Here is a 15,810-nt window from a genome sequence, read left to right on the forward strand (position 1 = left end):
GGCAAAGGACCAGGCCAACACTCCTGTGCCCACACCACCAGGGCCAGCTCACACTCCTTTTTAAAATGGAGACAGTTACAACACTGTGTTCATAGGGACTGTAAGGATCAAAGTGATGTAAATGCATAATGTTCTCAGAGGAAGGAAAGTTCTAGTTGAATGGTAGCTTCCATTCACATTTGAGGTCACAGGACAGAGCTAGCAGGAAAACCACCCCTGGTACCTTGCCCTCTAGGGCTCTAGGTTTCCATGAGGTTGCATTTCTCCTGGCTGAAGAGGACTCACCTGTCTTTCCAGATGGGACCCAGTGCTGAGTGTCAGGATTGGGCAATGAAGGCACAGGGCAAACTGTAGTTTCTCAGGACTCTGCTGCCCAATTCTCTCCCTGAGCCTGAGGGTCTAGGAGCTGGGCACCTTGGCTGGATAGTGGGGCGCTGGCTGGGAGCAGTGAGCGTGAGCAGATGGTTTAGGATATAACCCTAGGTTCCACACAAACCCATCAGTAACTTGTGGCCCTGCCTCAAAACAAGGGCAAAGCCCGGCTATCTAGCCTACATCGACCTGATTAATTTGTTCCTCACAGCGATAAGTGGGTTAGTCCAGGGGCTTCCTTGCACGCCCACCCATCCTCCCTCCTCCTCTGGGGACCATGCTCATCATTTTTTTTTTGATGACCTCTTTCTACTCACCATCTGGCCTCTGCACAGAATCCTCTACCAGAGGGGACCATGCACAGCAGCTGCTTTGGCTTCGGGCAGAGCCAGAGAGGCAGCAGTGCCCGCCTGGCTTTCAGCAGATTAGGCAGAACCAGCCTTAAAATAGGAACTCTTCTATTTTAGTGACTTGGCTGGCAGCTCGCTGGGGAAGGAGAGGTTGCTGTGTGTTAGCATCCTGCTTGGCAGCGAAGTGGCATGATTCAAGCTGCTGTCACAGAGCTGGCTCCCAAGGGTGACCCATGTCTGGAAGTTGCATGTAACTTGCACCGGCCTTGGCACCTGCTGTCCTTTCCCAGGACTTGCTGTTGGCCAGAGGCTCCTGCCCCTGAGGATCCAAGAAAGGGAGAGAAGGGAGGGAAGGAAGGAGGGCACACTGAAGGTGGGGCCTGGAGAGAACCCCCAGAGCTTTGGTACAGCAAGGAATCGTTACTGCCGGGTCCTCTGTGCGGGAAGGACACCATTGTCTCTGCCTCTCTAAGCACAGGAAGCAGGAGTCCACTGGTCTCCAAACAGGCATTCCCAAACCAAGGGCATGGCTCCCCTTAACCGCGGACACATCTTTCTCCCTCCAGGATCTCACCATGGACACAGACCTGACAGCAGCAAATGGCAAGAAAGTCAAAGCCCTTGAGATCTTCACTTACGCCCTGCAGTACTTCAAGGAGCAGGCTCTGAAGGTAAGGCTTAGGGGGCGATGGCAGCCAGCCTTGTTAGGCCATGCGTGCATTGCTGCACCTGCCAGGGAGGCTGAGGTGCAGCCTGCAGGGAGAGCATGTGGGCGCTGAGGTTACAACAGTTGAATGTATTCTTTTGTTGTTGTTGTTTTACAATTTTTTTAAAGGTTTATTATTTATTTTATGTATGTGAGTACTGTTGCTCTCTTCAGACACACCAGAAGAGGGCATCAGATCCCATTACAGATAGTTGTGAGCCACCATGTGGTTGCTGGGAATTGAACTCAGGACCCCTGGAAGAGTAGCCAGTGCTCTTAACAACTGAGCCATCTCTCCAGCCCCCGGATGTGTTCTTAGGCAACGCTGGTGGGAAGGTGAAATGGTTCGGCATTTTGGGACAAATTTGTCAGTTCCCAAAAAAAGACAAATACAGAGACATGACCCAGCAATTCCACTCCTCGGGAAATGAAAACACACGCACATAAAACTATTTACACTCACAGCAGTGTCATTTATAATAGCTAAAAAGTGGAGACGAGACAAATGTCCATCAACTGATTGACAACCAAATGTGATTCAGCCATAAAAAAAAAAAAGGAATACTAATGCCTGTTACTGTTGGAAAAACCTTGAGAACATAATACGAAATAAAAGAAGCAATACATAAAATTACATAGAAAACAATACACAAAAATTCCCTTTGTATAATAAAATGCTCATAACAGGTAAACGCACAGAGTCAGATCTGGGGACGTGGGACCCACAACAGTCCCTTCCCTTATAGGGTGTGGATGAAATAGTTGAGAAGAGCCAGCAGGTGCCCTGCCCCCACACTGCTATGTGTGGGGTGCAGGCACAGACTCCTCTGGAGTTCCTGGTACAGGACTGCCTGCTCAGCAAAACCACAGGAGGTGTGTTCCAGGGACCAACGGTGTCTCCTCACCTCCTACACTTACTCTTCTTGGCACCAGGAGCTGAGTGACCAGGCAGGGTCAGACTTCGAGAACTCTGACGTCAGATGGGTCATCACGGTGCCTGCCATCTGGAAGCAACCCGCCAAGCAGTTCATGAGAGAAGCTGCCTACCAGGTGAGGGACATTGGGGTGCGGGTGTGTGTGGGGGGGGTGGGGGAGAGGAGATGGAGCTGAGATCCCCCACAGCCCGACTGTGACTGTGCTCAGATATCTTCCAGCATCTGCCAGCTTCCTACAGAGTGTGGAAAGAGACATGGGTAAAGGGTCTTCTTGTGTCTCTGCTTCCTGAGTCAGCCTAACAGAGGGATTGCTCTCTCTCTCTCCCTCTCCCCCTCTCTTCTTATTTTTTCTCTCTGTCCCCTCTTTGCACCTGCCTCTCTCCTCCCCCCTTCTGTATTCATGTGTCTGGGTCATAGTTCCGCTGTAAATTTTGGGGGTTGGATTTCAAGCTGGGGTTCAGAGACATTTCCTGTAGATGAAGGACCATGAAAAACTTCAGGACAAGCCTTGGAAACAAGATTATTTATATACAAAGGGATAGAGGCAAGGATTCCGCTTGGCCAGGAGGCTGGCAGTGGCGGCCTGCCACTAGGAACTGGACTGCCCTCTGCTTCCGTGCTGGTCAGGGCCATCCAGGAGGTGTGGGCTCTCAGCGAAGGGCAAGGGCTGTCGGGCCCCCACACCAGGGCAGCCCCATGGTGACCCTGCCACCCTCAGAGGCAAGACTCTCCTGCAGCTGGTGACCGGCCATCAAAGGTTCACCAATGCTGCAGATGTTCACGGCCTCTCGGATGGTCGATACTGATGGCCAAATTGACAAGATCTGGAATCACCCAGGAGGCAAATATTAGGCATGTCCGTTAGGAAGTGTCTGGCCGTAGTTGATGTGGGGAGATCTGCCTTTCCTGCAGGAGACACCTCTCATGGGCAGGAGTCCCAGGCTGACTAAACTGGAGAAAGGGAACCTAGCACCAACGTTGTTCATCTCTCTGCTTCCTGTCAGGGTGCAGTGTGAGCCTCTGCCTCGGGCTCCCTCTACCATGCCTTTCCCTCCATGACTATATTCTCAAACCTGGGGCCAAAATAAACCCAGCCATCTTTGAAGTGCCTCTGGCAGGTGTTTCATGTGAGCTCTGAGAAAAGTAACAATACCGCCCCCTGCTGTCACAGACAATCATGCCCAGCAGTCTTCTGTGGTCTGTCCCTGTCCCCAGCAGAGCTGGCTTTTGTTGAGCCTAGATCAGTACTCTGCCTTGAGAGTCAGGGTTTGGTCTTTAATCTCAGTCCCAGCCAGGCCTGGCACATCACCAATGCCTTAGATGTCTCTTTGTCCTCTGTCCTCATAAGACTTCTCAAGAGACACCATACCCATTTTTTTCTCAGGAGGCACACTTTCTGACATCAAGTTAGTAGCCATGCTTATAAAATCCTTTCCTACCAAGAGCCACCGAATCACCCTGATCCCCAGCAGGTGGTAAAGTGGCCCTGTGAGTTTGAGCACCACAGGCTCTGTTCAGCACTCAGGGCTTTACCCAACGCAGCTCCCAGAGCTCAGCTTGTTCGGAGTCAAGGGCGGATTATCCTCCGCACACAGCCCCCTTTCTGGGACTGGTTCCTCTGCTCTCCTCCTCCTCTGTGCGATGAGAATCTGGCTCTATGTATGAAGCTGCCAAAAATAGAACTGCTTTTGTAGGGCTGAAGTAAGAGGCAGGAAGTTACAGAAAGAGGCGAACCTTTAAGAAGAGACGAAGGGTAGATGCACCTTAGTTGTTCACAGAAGCCCTGGGCATCATCAGGGCGTGTCCAAAGACAGGCCATCGGGACTTGGCCATCTGCACATTCTGCGTTGTGCTCTGAGCTGTTCCCAGGAAGGATATGCAAACTTCGTGGCCTCAGCTCGCACTCCCCATCCCACAGAGAGGCTTCAGCAGGAAATGTGTGACCTGTAAAGGGGTCAGATCTTATTTTTAGACTGGAAAAAGAGGGAGGTGAGTGGCCAGTCAGTTTATTAGGCTGGGCAGCCCCGGCCTGGCTCTTTCTAGGATGGAGTCTCTGAGTGGGTAGGACAATGGGTGGAGATTCACTCTGCGGAGGCTCAGGAGAAAAATTAGACAGGAGAGGGCAGAGTATCCTTGGCTTTGGTGGAATAAAGATGGCCTTACAACCAGGGGTGTCAGCTCATCCCTGTAATGTCAGTACTTAGAAGGCTGAGGCAGGAGGAATGGTCTGCTCGGAGGTACGCAGGGGCGTTGAGACCGTCTTCCAGGTCAGGCTAACCTTTCTCTGGTAGTGTTTTTGCAGCTTAGGTGCTCACACTTCTTCATAGTTCTGTTTTGACACTTCTGTTCAGGTCACATGACCAGCCGGGTAGCAAGATGGCCGCCTCATCCGGCTAGTGTTTACTCTTTGCTCATTTTTTTCACTGGGCCCTTACACTGGGCCCACTGTGTGACAGGCTCTGAAAGGCACTGGACAGAACGGCCCAGCTGAGTTAGGGTCCTCAGGTCGTTCATGGGGCCCAATGGCTCACAGTTAGGACGTTAGAGGAGGCATGCAGGGCGTGGTTGGTCTGCGGTGTCTCGGCTTGCCTTCGGGAAGGGTTCCAGGAAGAATGGGGGTGCAGCACATACCACCTCTCTACCGCACCCCTCTGCCTTTTAAAATGCAGCACGAGGAAGGGCCAATCCCAGCAATGTTCATTTTGTGGGTCAGCTCAACTGGGTCAGAGTCTTGTCCAGATGTTTGGTTAAAAAATGTTCTTGGTCTTCCTGTGAGGGTGCCATTATTATTATTTTTTTTTTTTGAGTGCCATCATTTAGCTGCCCAGAGTAAAGCTGGTGCCTCTGTAACATGGAGGGGCTGCTCTAGCCAACTGACTGCTGACCAGGGCAAAGAGCATGCCCTTGTCTGAGAGGGAAGACATCCCTCCTGCTTGCCTTTCAGCTGGGACACAGCTCTTTCGTTTTCTTCCCTTTGGATGCAGACAGAAACATCAGGTCTTCTTGGGTCTCGAGCCTGTGCCCTTCAGACAGGAGCTACCCTGCTAGATCTCTTGGATCTTGGCACTCATCAGGCTTTGTAACCCTGAGCCAGATCCTTGAAAGCAATCTCTTGCTGTGTGTCTGAGTACCCTGCTCGTATCCATTTCCCTGGAGAACTCTGGTTAATGTAGTTCATGAGCAAACCCAGAGTTCTAAGCCCGGGGTCTTCTGGGAATGCCCACAGGGTATCGATCGCCATGAAAGGTCTTTAATCAGATGGGCATTTGCTTCCTCCTGCATGGTGGTAGCTGCCTGCCAACCCTCCCACAGGAGTGACCTGCAAATGAAGCAGAACTAGTGTACTAGCAGAACAGTAGGGAAAATGGACGGCCATTCTGCTTGCATGGGAGACGTGGAGGCTCTCCTTCAAGCTTTTAGGAGGCTTTCTTAGTACAAGTTTATGTTCCATTCACCTGCCAGAAGGAGGGAAGGAGACTCAGAGACAGAAGAGCTTGGATGATCTCGGCATAGCATCCTCTAACCTGGATCAGGTCCAAGGCCTCTACTTGAGTCAGTGCCCATGGGGGGGGGGTGTTGCAGAGTTGTGCACACAGATCTGCTTCATCTGGAGACCCTCCCTAGGCCTGCCAGTCTCAGTCATGGGAGAAAGAATGTGCCAAATCTCAATCCCTTAGGGTTTGCACGCTCTGGACAGCTATGGATGCTTGAAGAACAGAAAGGGCACTGGATTGTTCTTCTGAGGCCTTCAGGAAAGATCTAAGAGAGAGAGAGGGAGGAGGAGAGGGGCGAAGGAGGAGGAGGAGAGCAGGAGGAGGAGGAAGAGGAAGAGGAGGAGGAAGAGGAAGAGGAAAACGGAGGAGGAGGAAGGAAAAAAGAAGAGGAGAGGAGAGGAGAGAGAGAGAGAGAGAGAGAGACAGACAGACAGACAGACAGACAGATGGGGAGAGGAAGAGGGAAGGCTGAATCACAGAGGATCATGGACAGGAAGTTGTCCGGTTTTATTTTAGAGGCGTTTTGCATAAAATGTGTAACTCTGGTGAATTCCAGAAGCCTGTTAAATAAATGATGCTCTCATGTACGGTGGCCTCATTTGACACGGAGACACAGCTTGTAACTTCCTGCCTGAACAGGCTGCAGTGAATAATAATCCTATCAGGAGAAACCTAAGTGCATGCACGACTCCCAGCTGGGGCAGCTGGGACTCAGTGACAGCCCAGTAGATCGCGTAGCTGGCCTGGCCATCTTTCTCATCGGAGGACAAAGTCTCTTGGCAGGTTTTCCTGGCAGATTGCAAGGACCGAAGAGCTGAGTAGTTGGGGTAAACAGCCACTTCTGTGGAGTCCCCAGAGAGCAGTTCAGTAACCCACACCTCCCGAGTGGATCTCACAATTCCAGAAGGGCTTTAAAATTTAGCTCCTACCAGGCAGTTTTAGATCCCGGAGGAGTAAGTTGGGTAGCGTGCTGCAGGCTTGCACACATTTCAGGACACTCAGGGCCCTCCTACAGAATGCTCATGTTCAGCCCAACAGACCAGGGCTGGGAGAGCGCAGAAGAAGGCTGGGTAGAAGAGGGTTTGAGTCACTCCTTAAGCAGCTGCCTCCCGAGCCACTGAAACCTGCTTCAGGGCGAGAAGACCTCCCTGTTGTCCTTAGGGAGCCCAATGTGGAGGCTCTGTGTGTCTGTACCTACTCCACATAATTGGAAGCAGACTGAAATGCTTGCCAGCAGTGCTGGTGTTACTGGTGGCTAAGGTACAGACTGGTTTCCATGGTCTGGTGTATCATGCAAGAAAGAAAGGCAGTCACAAAGCAGCCAAAAAGCTTCACTCATAATAGAACATTTTAAAGGAAAGTACTCTTAAGATTGCCAGTGGCGTGCCCAAATGAAGGCATGTTTGATGACTAGGAGGTAGTTCTCATGGTTCTCTATTACACTGAGAGATGAAGCCTGTTTCTCTACTGTGCCCGTCCCTTTCCATAAAGCACTGGGTATTTGACTCATACACAAACCAATTAGGCACAGGCGTAAGATGATAAATACAGGAACGTCTCTGAATGTTCACTTTGAGGGCATAGTTAGCCTTATTATTCACATACCCCAAACTAGTCCAGGTTAGATTGGCCTTCCTACTTGCTGTGACCAGACATAAGCAACTGAATTGACTCTAAGTTCGATGGTCCCTACAGTGAAAACTTACTCCACTGCTACAACAAGTGTGTGTGCTGCTCAGCACTGTGTGGAGTCCTCAGTTGTTAACACGTTGCTAGGTGCACTGCTCAGAGAGGAGTGTGTGTGCAGATGGAGGATCTAGACTGCCAAGTGTGTGTGTGTGTGTGCGTATGTGTGTGTGTGTGTGTGTGTGTGTGTCTGTGCACATAGCCCAAACTGAGTGGAATCCCAGGTTGCTAAACTATCCCCTATGTGTGCCTGCCTCACCAATAGAGTCGAACTCACACAGGAATAGTACCTCCAAAGTACCAGCTCCAAAGGCAGAGAAACCCTGGTCCCAGGCAGATGGGCTCACTGACCTCTGGGCCAAGGAGCTTGCATGAGTGTGGTTCTAACTATCTGAGCACAGGCTCTCCTGCCAGGGATGAAGGCGGCTAGGATTTTGAAGGCCTAGGCAGTTCTTGTCCATCTCTTCCTGTCCTTGAGGGTGCACAAGTGGTTCCCAGATCCTCCTGGAAAAATAGAAATATTTGTACAGAGTCGACTGACTCCCTTCATTGCTTTGAGCAGTCACTTCCTGCAGCTCTCCATCTTGGCTCCACAGGAGTTCACTGGCGGCAACAAAGCTCCTTGGTCTCTTGGCTAATGTGACAGGGGCCAGAACAAATGAATGGGGTATGGTTACTATATTAGTTACTTTTCTGTTGCTGAGATAAAACACCCCAACCAAATGCAACTTGAAGAGAAGATTCACTTGAGTTCACTGACCTAGAGGGATAAGAGCCCATCCTGGTAGGGAGGTGACAACTCAGGGCCACATCCTCCACATGAATCAGTGAGAGCAAAACCAGAAGGGTGGAATTCTGAACATCCCGGCCCTGCCTTCAGGGACATGCTTCCCGAGCTAGGCCCCACCTTCCAGAGGCTGTCACAAACAGTGTCACCAACCAGGATGTCTTACTGTGGGTTTTACTGCCATGAACAGACACCATGATTAAGGCAGCTCTTATGAGGACAACATTTAATTGGAGCTAGATTACAGGTTCAGAGTTTCAGTCCATTATCATCAAGGAGGGAACACGGCAGCATCCAGGCAGGCATGGTGCAGGAGGGGATGAGAGTTCCACATTTTGTTCCAAAGGCCGCTAGGAGAAGACTGGCTTCCAAGCAGCTGGAATGAGGGTATTAAATCCCACACCCACGGTGACACACCTACTCCAACAAGCCTACACCTCCTAACTGTGCCACTCGCTGGGCTGAGCACATTCAAATCACCACTCAGGGAGTAAGTGTTCAAACCTGTGAACCTATGGGGGGGCCTTCCTCATTCAAACAACCAGTTACGTGCTTGACACTTCCCAGACCCCTGACACTACCCTGACCCCTGACACCACCCAGACCCTTGATACTACCCTGACCCCTGACACCACCCAGACCTCTGACACTAACCTGACCCCTGACAGCATCCAGACACCTGACACTCCCAGACCCCTGACAACGCCCAGACCTCTGATACCACCCAGACCGCTGACAACGCCCAGACTTTGTGTCATCATGGTGGTTCCTTCTTTCTGGAGTGGGGTTCACACCTTCACCTCTGTCTTTCCTGTGCATCTTCTCATAGCTGCAGTGGGGTCCCTTTGGAAATGGGTCACAGACATTGCTGTGAAACCACGCCAGCCCCTCAATGTGGGCATGGCCTCTGCCGTCTGGGGCAGATTCCATCGTCCTGGGTGTGTCTTTTTGTTGTTGTTTTGGAGACAGAGTCTCTTTATATTTAGCTCTGGATGTCCTAGGACTAGTTCTGTCAACCAGGCTGGCACTAAATTCACAGAGATTCACCTGCTCGTGTCTCCGTCATGCTAAAATGAAAGGTATGCACTAACACACCTATGTCTGAGGTTTTTTTTAAAGAGTTTATTTTTAATTACGTGCATATATATGTGTTTCTGTGTGTGACTACTGTGCCCAGCAGTAGCAAAACAGAACCTGGGATTCACTGGTGTTACCGAGCTGCTGTGGGTGCTGGGAATGAAACTCAGGTCCTCTGTAAGAGCAGCAAGTGCTCTTTCCTGTGAACCATCTCCCCAGGACCCCAGAGGTATCTTTTCAAGGTTAGGCTTTGAGAGGAAGATCAGCTACATACTTAGCCGGTTTTTATCTCCCAGGACTCGTGCCCTTGTATACAATTTCCATATAAAAATCTTGTGGGGCTGAAAACCTGGCATAGTAGGTAAGGTGCATGTTGTAAGGATCTAAATTTGGATCCTAGAACCCCTGTAGAAGCCAGACATGGCAGCTGTGCCTATAGCCCCACTGCTAGGGAGTGGTGGGAGCAGATGCATACCTGAAGCTCTCCAGCCAGCCCAGCTGAGATGCTGAGCTCCAGATTCAGTGAGAGCCTACCTCAGAAAGGAGAGGTGGAGGTCAGTGGAGAAGGACACCTGAAGCTGGATTCCCGCCTCTGTGCATTGCACACACATGCAAACACATACATGCACCACACACACTTACATAAATATACACATACATACACACACATGTAAATATACACATACACACACCACATACACATATGCAAACATGCATACACCACACACACATACTACACACATACACACATACATATACACACACATACACATACTACACACACATACACATACTACACACACATATATCAACACACATTACACACACACACATACACACACATCACACATGCACACCACACACACATACGCAGACATACACACACATGCAAACACATGCATGCCCCTCCCACACATATACCATACACACACACCACACACACATACATACACACACACACACACACATCACGCACACACACAGCCGCTTCCCTCTGACTCAGGAGTCCCGCTTAGGATGTCAAGGGGTGAGGGGTTAGGTGAAGTTGACTCTAGGCATCTGTTCTCCCAGGAGGCCCTTGGTGCTAGAAACCCAGAAAAGAATTGCCCTGCACACAAGCTGTCCTTCAGCAGGGGAGCTCAGTCCAGTCTTACTTTGGATTTAAGTAAGTCAGGCTCTGCAGATTCGGCTCCCAGTGGTACTTCACGTATCTGACCCCATCCTTTCTCACTGGGCACCTTTACCTTTCGGCTGTCCGTGTGCTGAGGGTGTACGGTCTGACCTGGGGAGGTGGACCTGGGGCACAGACACCTGCACCTACCTCATAGGGAGCAGAGGAAGGTCCTTCATTCGTAAGCCAGTGTCATCTAAGGGCAGCCCAGCCTATTGTCCCGTGGACCAGGCTAACGGGCATCTTCGTTGCCTATGTAGTTGGCTGTAGTTGGGGGTTTGAGGCCATAGGGAAGGAGCACCCCATGACTGGTGGGTGTGGGTTTTGAAGCCAGTCACCCTGAGGTGATTACGCTCCTAGAGAGGTACATGGTGCATCCAGCATGAAGACTTTCCTTCCTCTATCTGGCTGGTGCAGCTCTTTCAGATTTTATGAATGACATTTACCAAGTACGATTATGGTGTAGAACTCCAGGCAATGCGTTATCCCATACTGTCCTTCCCAGGGGCCAAGAGATGGTGCCTAAAACCAGAGGAGGAGTTTTTTTTCAAAGGGCCAGGCCCAGGCCTGACCTCTGTAATGTCAGCACCCCAGGCAAGAGAGTTCGCATGATTTAAGGAGCCTGATTTGACTGTGCTGACATTGGATGTGTGAACACATCTCTGATTAGCTATGTAAGCCTCGTGTTCCACGGAATACTTCCTGTCCTAGACAACTGGGGTAGTTGGTCACTCTCTCTTTGGGCCTTGGTGTCTCCTGTCTGTGGTAGTTTGAGTGATAAACGCCCCTTATTCTCTTGGACATTTAAGCACTTAGTTGCAGCACTGGTTTGATTATGTTAAGAAGTATGACCTTGATGAAGGATACTGGGAGAGGGCTTTGAGGTTTAAAAGCCTAGAGCCATTCCTGGTGTGCCTTCTCTGTTTTATGCTTGTGGCTCAAGATGTGAGCCCTTCTTCTGCTACCAGGCCATTGTTCTGCCATCGTGGACTCTAACTCTCTGGAACTGTAAGACAAAATACCTCTTTTCTATAAGCTGCCTTGTTCACTGTGCTGGCTAGTGTCATGTCAGCTTGACCCAAGCTAGAGTCACCGGAGAAGAGCAAGCTTCAGTTGAAGAATTGCCTCAGTAGGATCCAGCAATAGGCAAGCCTGTAGGGCATTTTCTTAATTAGTGATTGACAGAGGACAGTCTCGCCCATTGTGGGTGGTGCCACCCCTGGGCAGGTGGTTCTGAGTTCTATAAGAAAGCAAGCTGAGCAAGCCAGGGGAAGCAAGCCAGTAAACAGCACTACTCCATGGCCTCTGCATCAGCTCCCGTCTCCAGGTTCCTCCCCTGCTCGAGTTCCAGTCCTGACTTTGATAATGAACTGGAATGTAGAAGTCTAAGACAATTAAACTCTTTGTCATCATAGCAACAGTAACCCTATAACTAAGACAGTCATGGTGTTTTACCACAGCAATAGAAAAGTAACTATTTTGTAAAAAGTAAAAAGACAGCACCTTTAGTGAAGGAGTTCCATGGAAGTCTCTCCTCTCTCCCCTTGACTCCTGGCTGCTCCTCCTGTGGAAATATGGCATTAGGACACTTTCTGTCTGCTAAACGTCTGGTATAGAGTGAGGGTAGGAATGGGGGAGCTTTCTCCAAGCGGGCGTGGCATGGAGACAGATCTTCTGGTTTCCTTGGAAACAGCAGAAAAACAGCACATGGTGATAGGAATGATTCGTGGTGCTAGAAAGCCCCATGCACCAGGTACAGCCTCTGCAGGAAGAGCGCCTGCTCTGGCTCAAGGCTCTTGGAGTGCCTAAGAATGCAGTTCTAGACCAAGACTCATTTCTCTGAGTATTCGCAAAAAGGGTACCCTTGGGACCTCCAGGGCCTAGAAGGGAAGTGGCTGGAACAGGTCACGTGTCATGGGGCAGAAACACTTCTGCCAGGCAAGGTAGAGCCCAGATTTTAGCAGATGGAGTTGCAGATGGGAACCTAGGGGTGTAACTGCCATTATGGTAAGAATATGTAGAAGCTGGGCTATATCCATTGGTAGAGTGTTTTCCTCTCACACACGAAGTCCTGGCTTCGTTGCTAGCACCACATCAAACAGATGTGGTGACACACAGGCTCACAACCCCAGAGCAGCACTGATGAGGTCGAGGCAGGAAAATTAGATGTCATGGTCATGTTTGACTGCATAGCAAGGTTGAGGTCAGCCCGGGATCCATGAGACCCCCTTCTCCAAACAAACAAACAAATAAATAATAAAATAAAATACTATATGACAAGCTACTGAAAGCATAAAGGCCTTGGTTAAACCTCCAGCTGACTGCCCACCCTCACTCTACGAAATAAGGGACTCCATGGAGGTGTCCTCTGGAAACCACTCTCACATGTCAGGCATGTGGCAGGAGCTCAGGTACTCTGGTGACATCAGAAGGGTTGTCACATGCTTGGGGGTTCACCAAGAGCAGGATCTGCACAGCCTCTGACAGAGGGCGTGTGGCCCTTGTCACAGGGAATGGGTCCTCCCATCCTCTCCCAGAAGGTTTCAGGGTGTCGGGGCCTTTGTGACTCTGACTCCCAGATGCTTGCATAATAAACCTCGCCTTTATCCATGACCCATCCTCTCGCCTCTTCCACTGCGTTTTTCAGTTACGATCTGGACAAGCCCGAAGGGCCAGAGGCTCTGCAGCCAGGATTCCCCAGGAGTCCTGAGCACGTGGTGCCTTCCAAGAGCTCAATATCAGATTGCCCCTCATATTAATTTCTGCAGATGTCTATGGAGGGACTGCCCCAACCCCCTCACCCCAAACAAGCCAGGCTCATTACTCAGATCCTCCCTTGGGTGTTTCAATCTCAAGACAAGATGCAATGTCCTCTGAACAGGCCCGCCCAGGGAATCCAAGGTCCCAGCTTCTGTCTCTGTCTTCCAGGCAGGCCTGGCCTCCCCCGAGAACTCGGAGCAGCTCATCATTGCCTTGGAGCCCGAGGCTGCCTCCATCTACTGCCGGAAGCTGCGGCTGCACCAGATGATTGAGCTCAGCAGCAAGGCGGTGGTCAATGGGTACAGCGCCAGTGACACAGTAGGAGCGGGGTTTGCACAGGGTACCTCTGCTCTCTCTCTCCCTCCCTCTGCGCCCCTCCCAACCCCCCAGGTGTTACTAAAGGTCCCTCAGGCTGTCAGGGTCAGGTGCTCCAAGGGAAGGGTGGGTCTTAAGCTCCTCTTTCCTTGGTGTTTCTATCAGGACCCTAAGACTTCCCCATAAACTAAGCATTGGCTACCCAGGCTTGTCACCAAGTCTTGGGGACTTCTCTCCAAGAACCTGAGAGTGTCCTGAGAGTGAGTCTTAGCCTCACGTTTTCCTAGGCCCCGAGACTGCCTTGTATATTAACTGAATTGCTCTTATCTAATTTGCCCGCTATTAATTCCTCCATTAACACTGTTGACCTGGTCCTGACTCACCCTGGGCTTCATTCGGGGTGGGGTGAGCTCATCAGGTGCCTTATACACACCGAGTGGGCCGATCTGTCCCGACACAGGAGATGTGCCCTTAGCTGCAGGAAGGAGCACTTGCTCAGCCTCACCCAGTCTGCGTATTTTAAGGAGCTCTGCCTCTTGAATATGTCACCTACATAAATGGACTGTCTCCATCCTCATAACTGTTTGCGCCACTGTTTGCACTGTTTGTGGGTCTATCCAGGGCTCCCAGGGTTTTGGAGAGGTGATGTCATGGTCAGAGCATCACTGAAAGTTTGGGTACTAATGGAGAACATCACTTGTGTTGGGAGTTCTGCTCAGCTCCTAGATGAGGACCCAGTGGGCAGAAACGTGCCCTCTACCCATGTCCAACCCCAAGTGGCCCTGGGATGCCCAGGCCCAAGTGAGGACAGGAAGAACATTAGTGAGTATTGCCTGGCCTAAGCTTAGACTTACCTTTTCCATGGTCCCCACATGGGAAGCCTGAGTCTGCCTTTGCCAAGACCCCAGGCACAGGTTCACCCCTGAGCGGATGCACTTTCCATCCCTGTGTGTGCAGTTTTCTGCAGGTCACTCCTCAGTCATCCTCACCAGGACAACTCAATCCCAGGGGACACCCTTTCCGTTTGATCCCTAGGTCTGGTCAGTTAGTTGTGACCAGGAGGTAGCAAGAGCTATGCTTGTCCCCAGCTGCTGTGTCTGCTTGCCAGGGGCTATTCGCTAATACCTTAGATCTGTTTTCCCAGAATGAATGCAGAGACTTTCCCTTAGGCCCAAGGGCTGGATTAGTCCTTATTCTCATTAATCCTTTGCCGAGGGACAGGACGGTCACCAGGGCCAGCCTTTCCTCTAGGGAAACACACAAAGCCTTTCAAACACACAAAGACAAGACACATCTTTCTCCACAGTCTGACTTGAAAGAATACCAAACTTGTACCTTACAAGCTACTTCTTGGTTCATAAGCAGAGACTCCTATCAGGCTCTGTTGACTCCAGGACGGCTTTTACTTACACGGGGCATAAGAACAGCCCTCGGTTTTCAGGAGACATCTGCTGATTTCGAGTGAGAGCCTTCCCCGGGAGTTTGGTTTTGGGTTTCCTTGCCTCTAATCTGCCTAGTCTTTAGGCAGATTCCCTTTCATTGCCACGTTATCAGCGGCCACTGCTCCTGCCATGTCTGTCCTGCAGCTTGTGGGTCTTGCTGCAGCCACATGTAGGCTCACTGGGCCTTCCCGTTGGTTTGGTTTTGAGCCCTCATTGTTGACCAACATGCCTCGAGGGGCAGCAAGGGAAGGGCTTAGGTCTCAGCCTTGCGTTGCCATTGGACTGGCTCTGGGGGTGCGGCTGGGGTCCTCAGGAGAGCACATCTGGCATGCTGTGGGTCCTTCATAATCACAGAGGCTGCTGCAGAGGGAGCTGACATTGAGCATCCACAATTAGGGTTTGCAGGGAACAATATTTTACTCTTGATGGGTTTTAATGGGATCCATAAAAGCGACATTTGTCTAGTCTTGGCCTTAATCTACCTGAAAAGCTGGCACCATTCTTTGAGAAGTGGAAAGATGTTTGGCTTACTCAGCTTTTTTTGTTTTTTGTTTTTTGCTTTTTTTGTTTTGTTTTGTTTTTTTAATGAATGCCATTTTGTGGCTGTCTAAATTGTTTTAGTGAGCTAGATCCCTGCAAGGTCTGAGGCATTGTTTCCTGTTGTTACGGCCATGCCTAGGCTCTGACTTTGGCCTCCTTGCATGCTAGGGAAGTA

At 50.6% G+C, this 15,810-nt stretch overlaps 1 protein-coding gene across 1 annotated transcript in view; it reads left to right on the forward strand.

Annotated features, from left to right (window-relative positions):
* The window catches only part of Hspa12a (heat shock protein family A (Hsp70) member 12A), a 65,049-nt gene that overhangs the window by 35,688 nt on the left and 13,551 nt on the right, over nt 1-15,810 (forward strand). The window contains exons 5-7 of the mRNA XM_052182614.1: nt 1,289-1,393; nt 2,362-2,478; nt 13,507-13,678. Coding sequence (XP_052038574.1) covers nt 1,289-1,393; nt 2,362-2,478; nt 13,507-13,678 — 394 coding nt within the window. The remainder of the gene's footprint in view (nt 1-1,288; nt 1,394-2,361; nt 2,479-13,506; nt 13,679-15,810) is intronic.

The sequence above is a fragment of the Apodemus sylvaticus genome, chromosome 1 (genome assembly GCF_947179515.1).
Source record: "Apodemus sylvaticus chromosome 1, mApoSyl1.1, whole genome shotgun sequence".
Classification (NCBI taxonomy): domain Eukaryota; kingdom Metazoa; phylum Chordata; class Mammalia; order Rodentia; family Muridae; genus Apodemus; species Apodemus sylvaticus.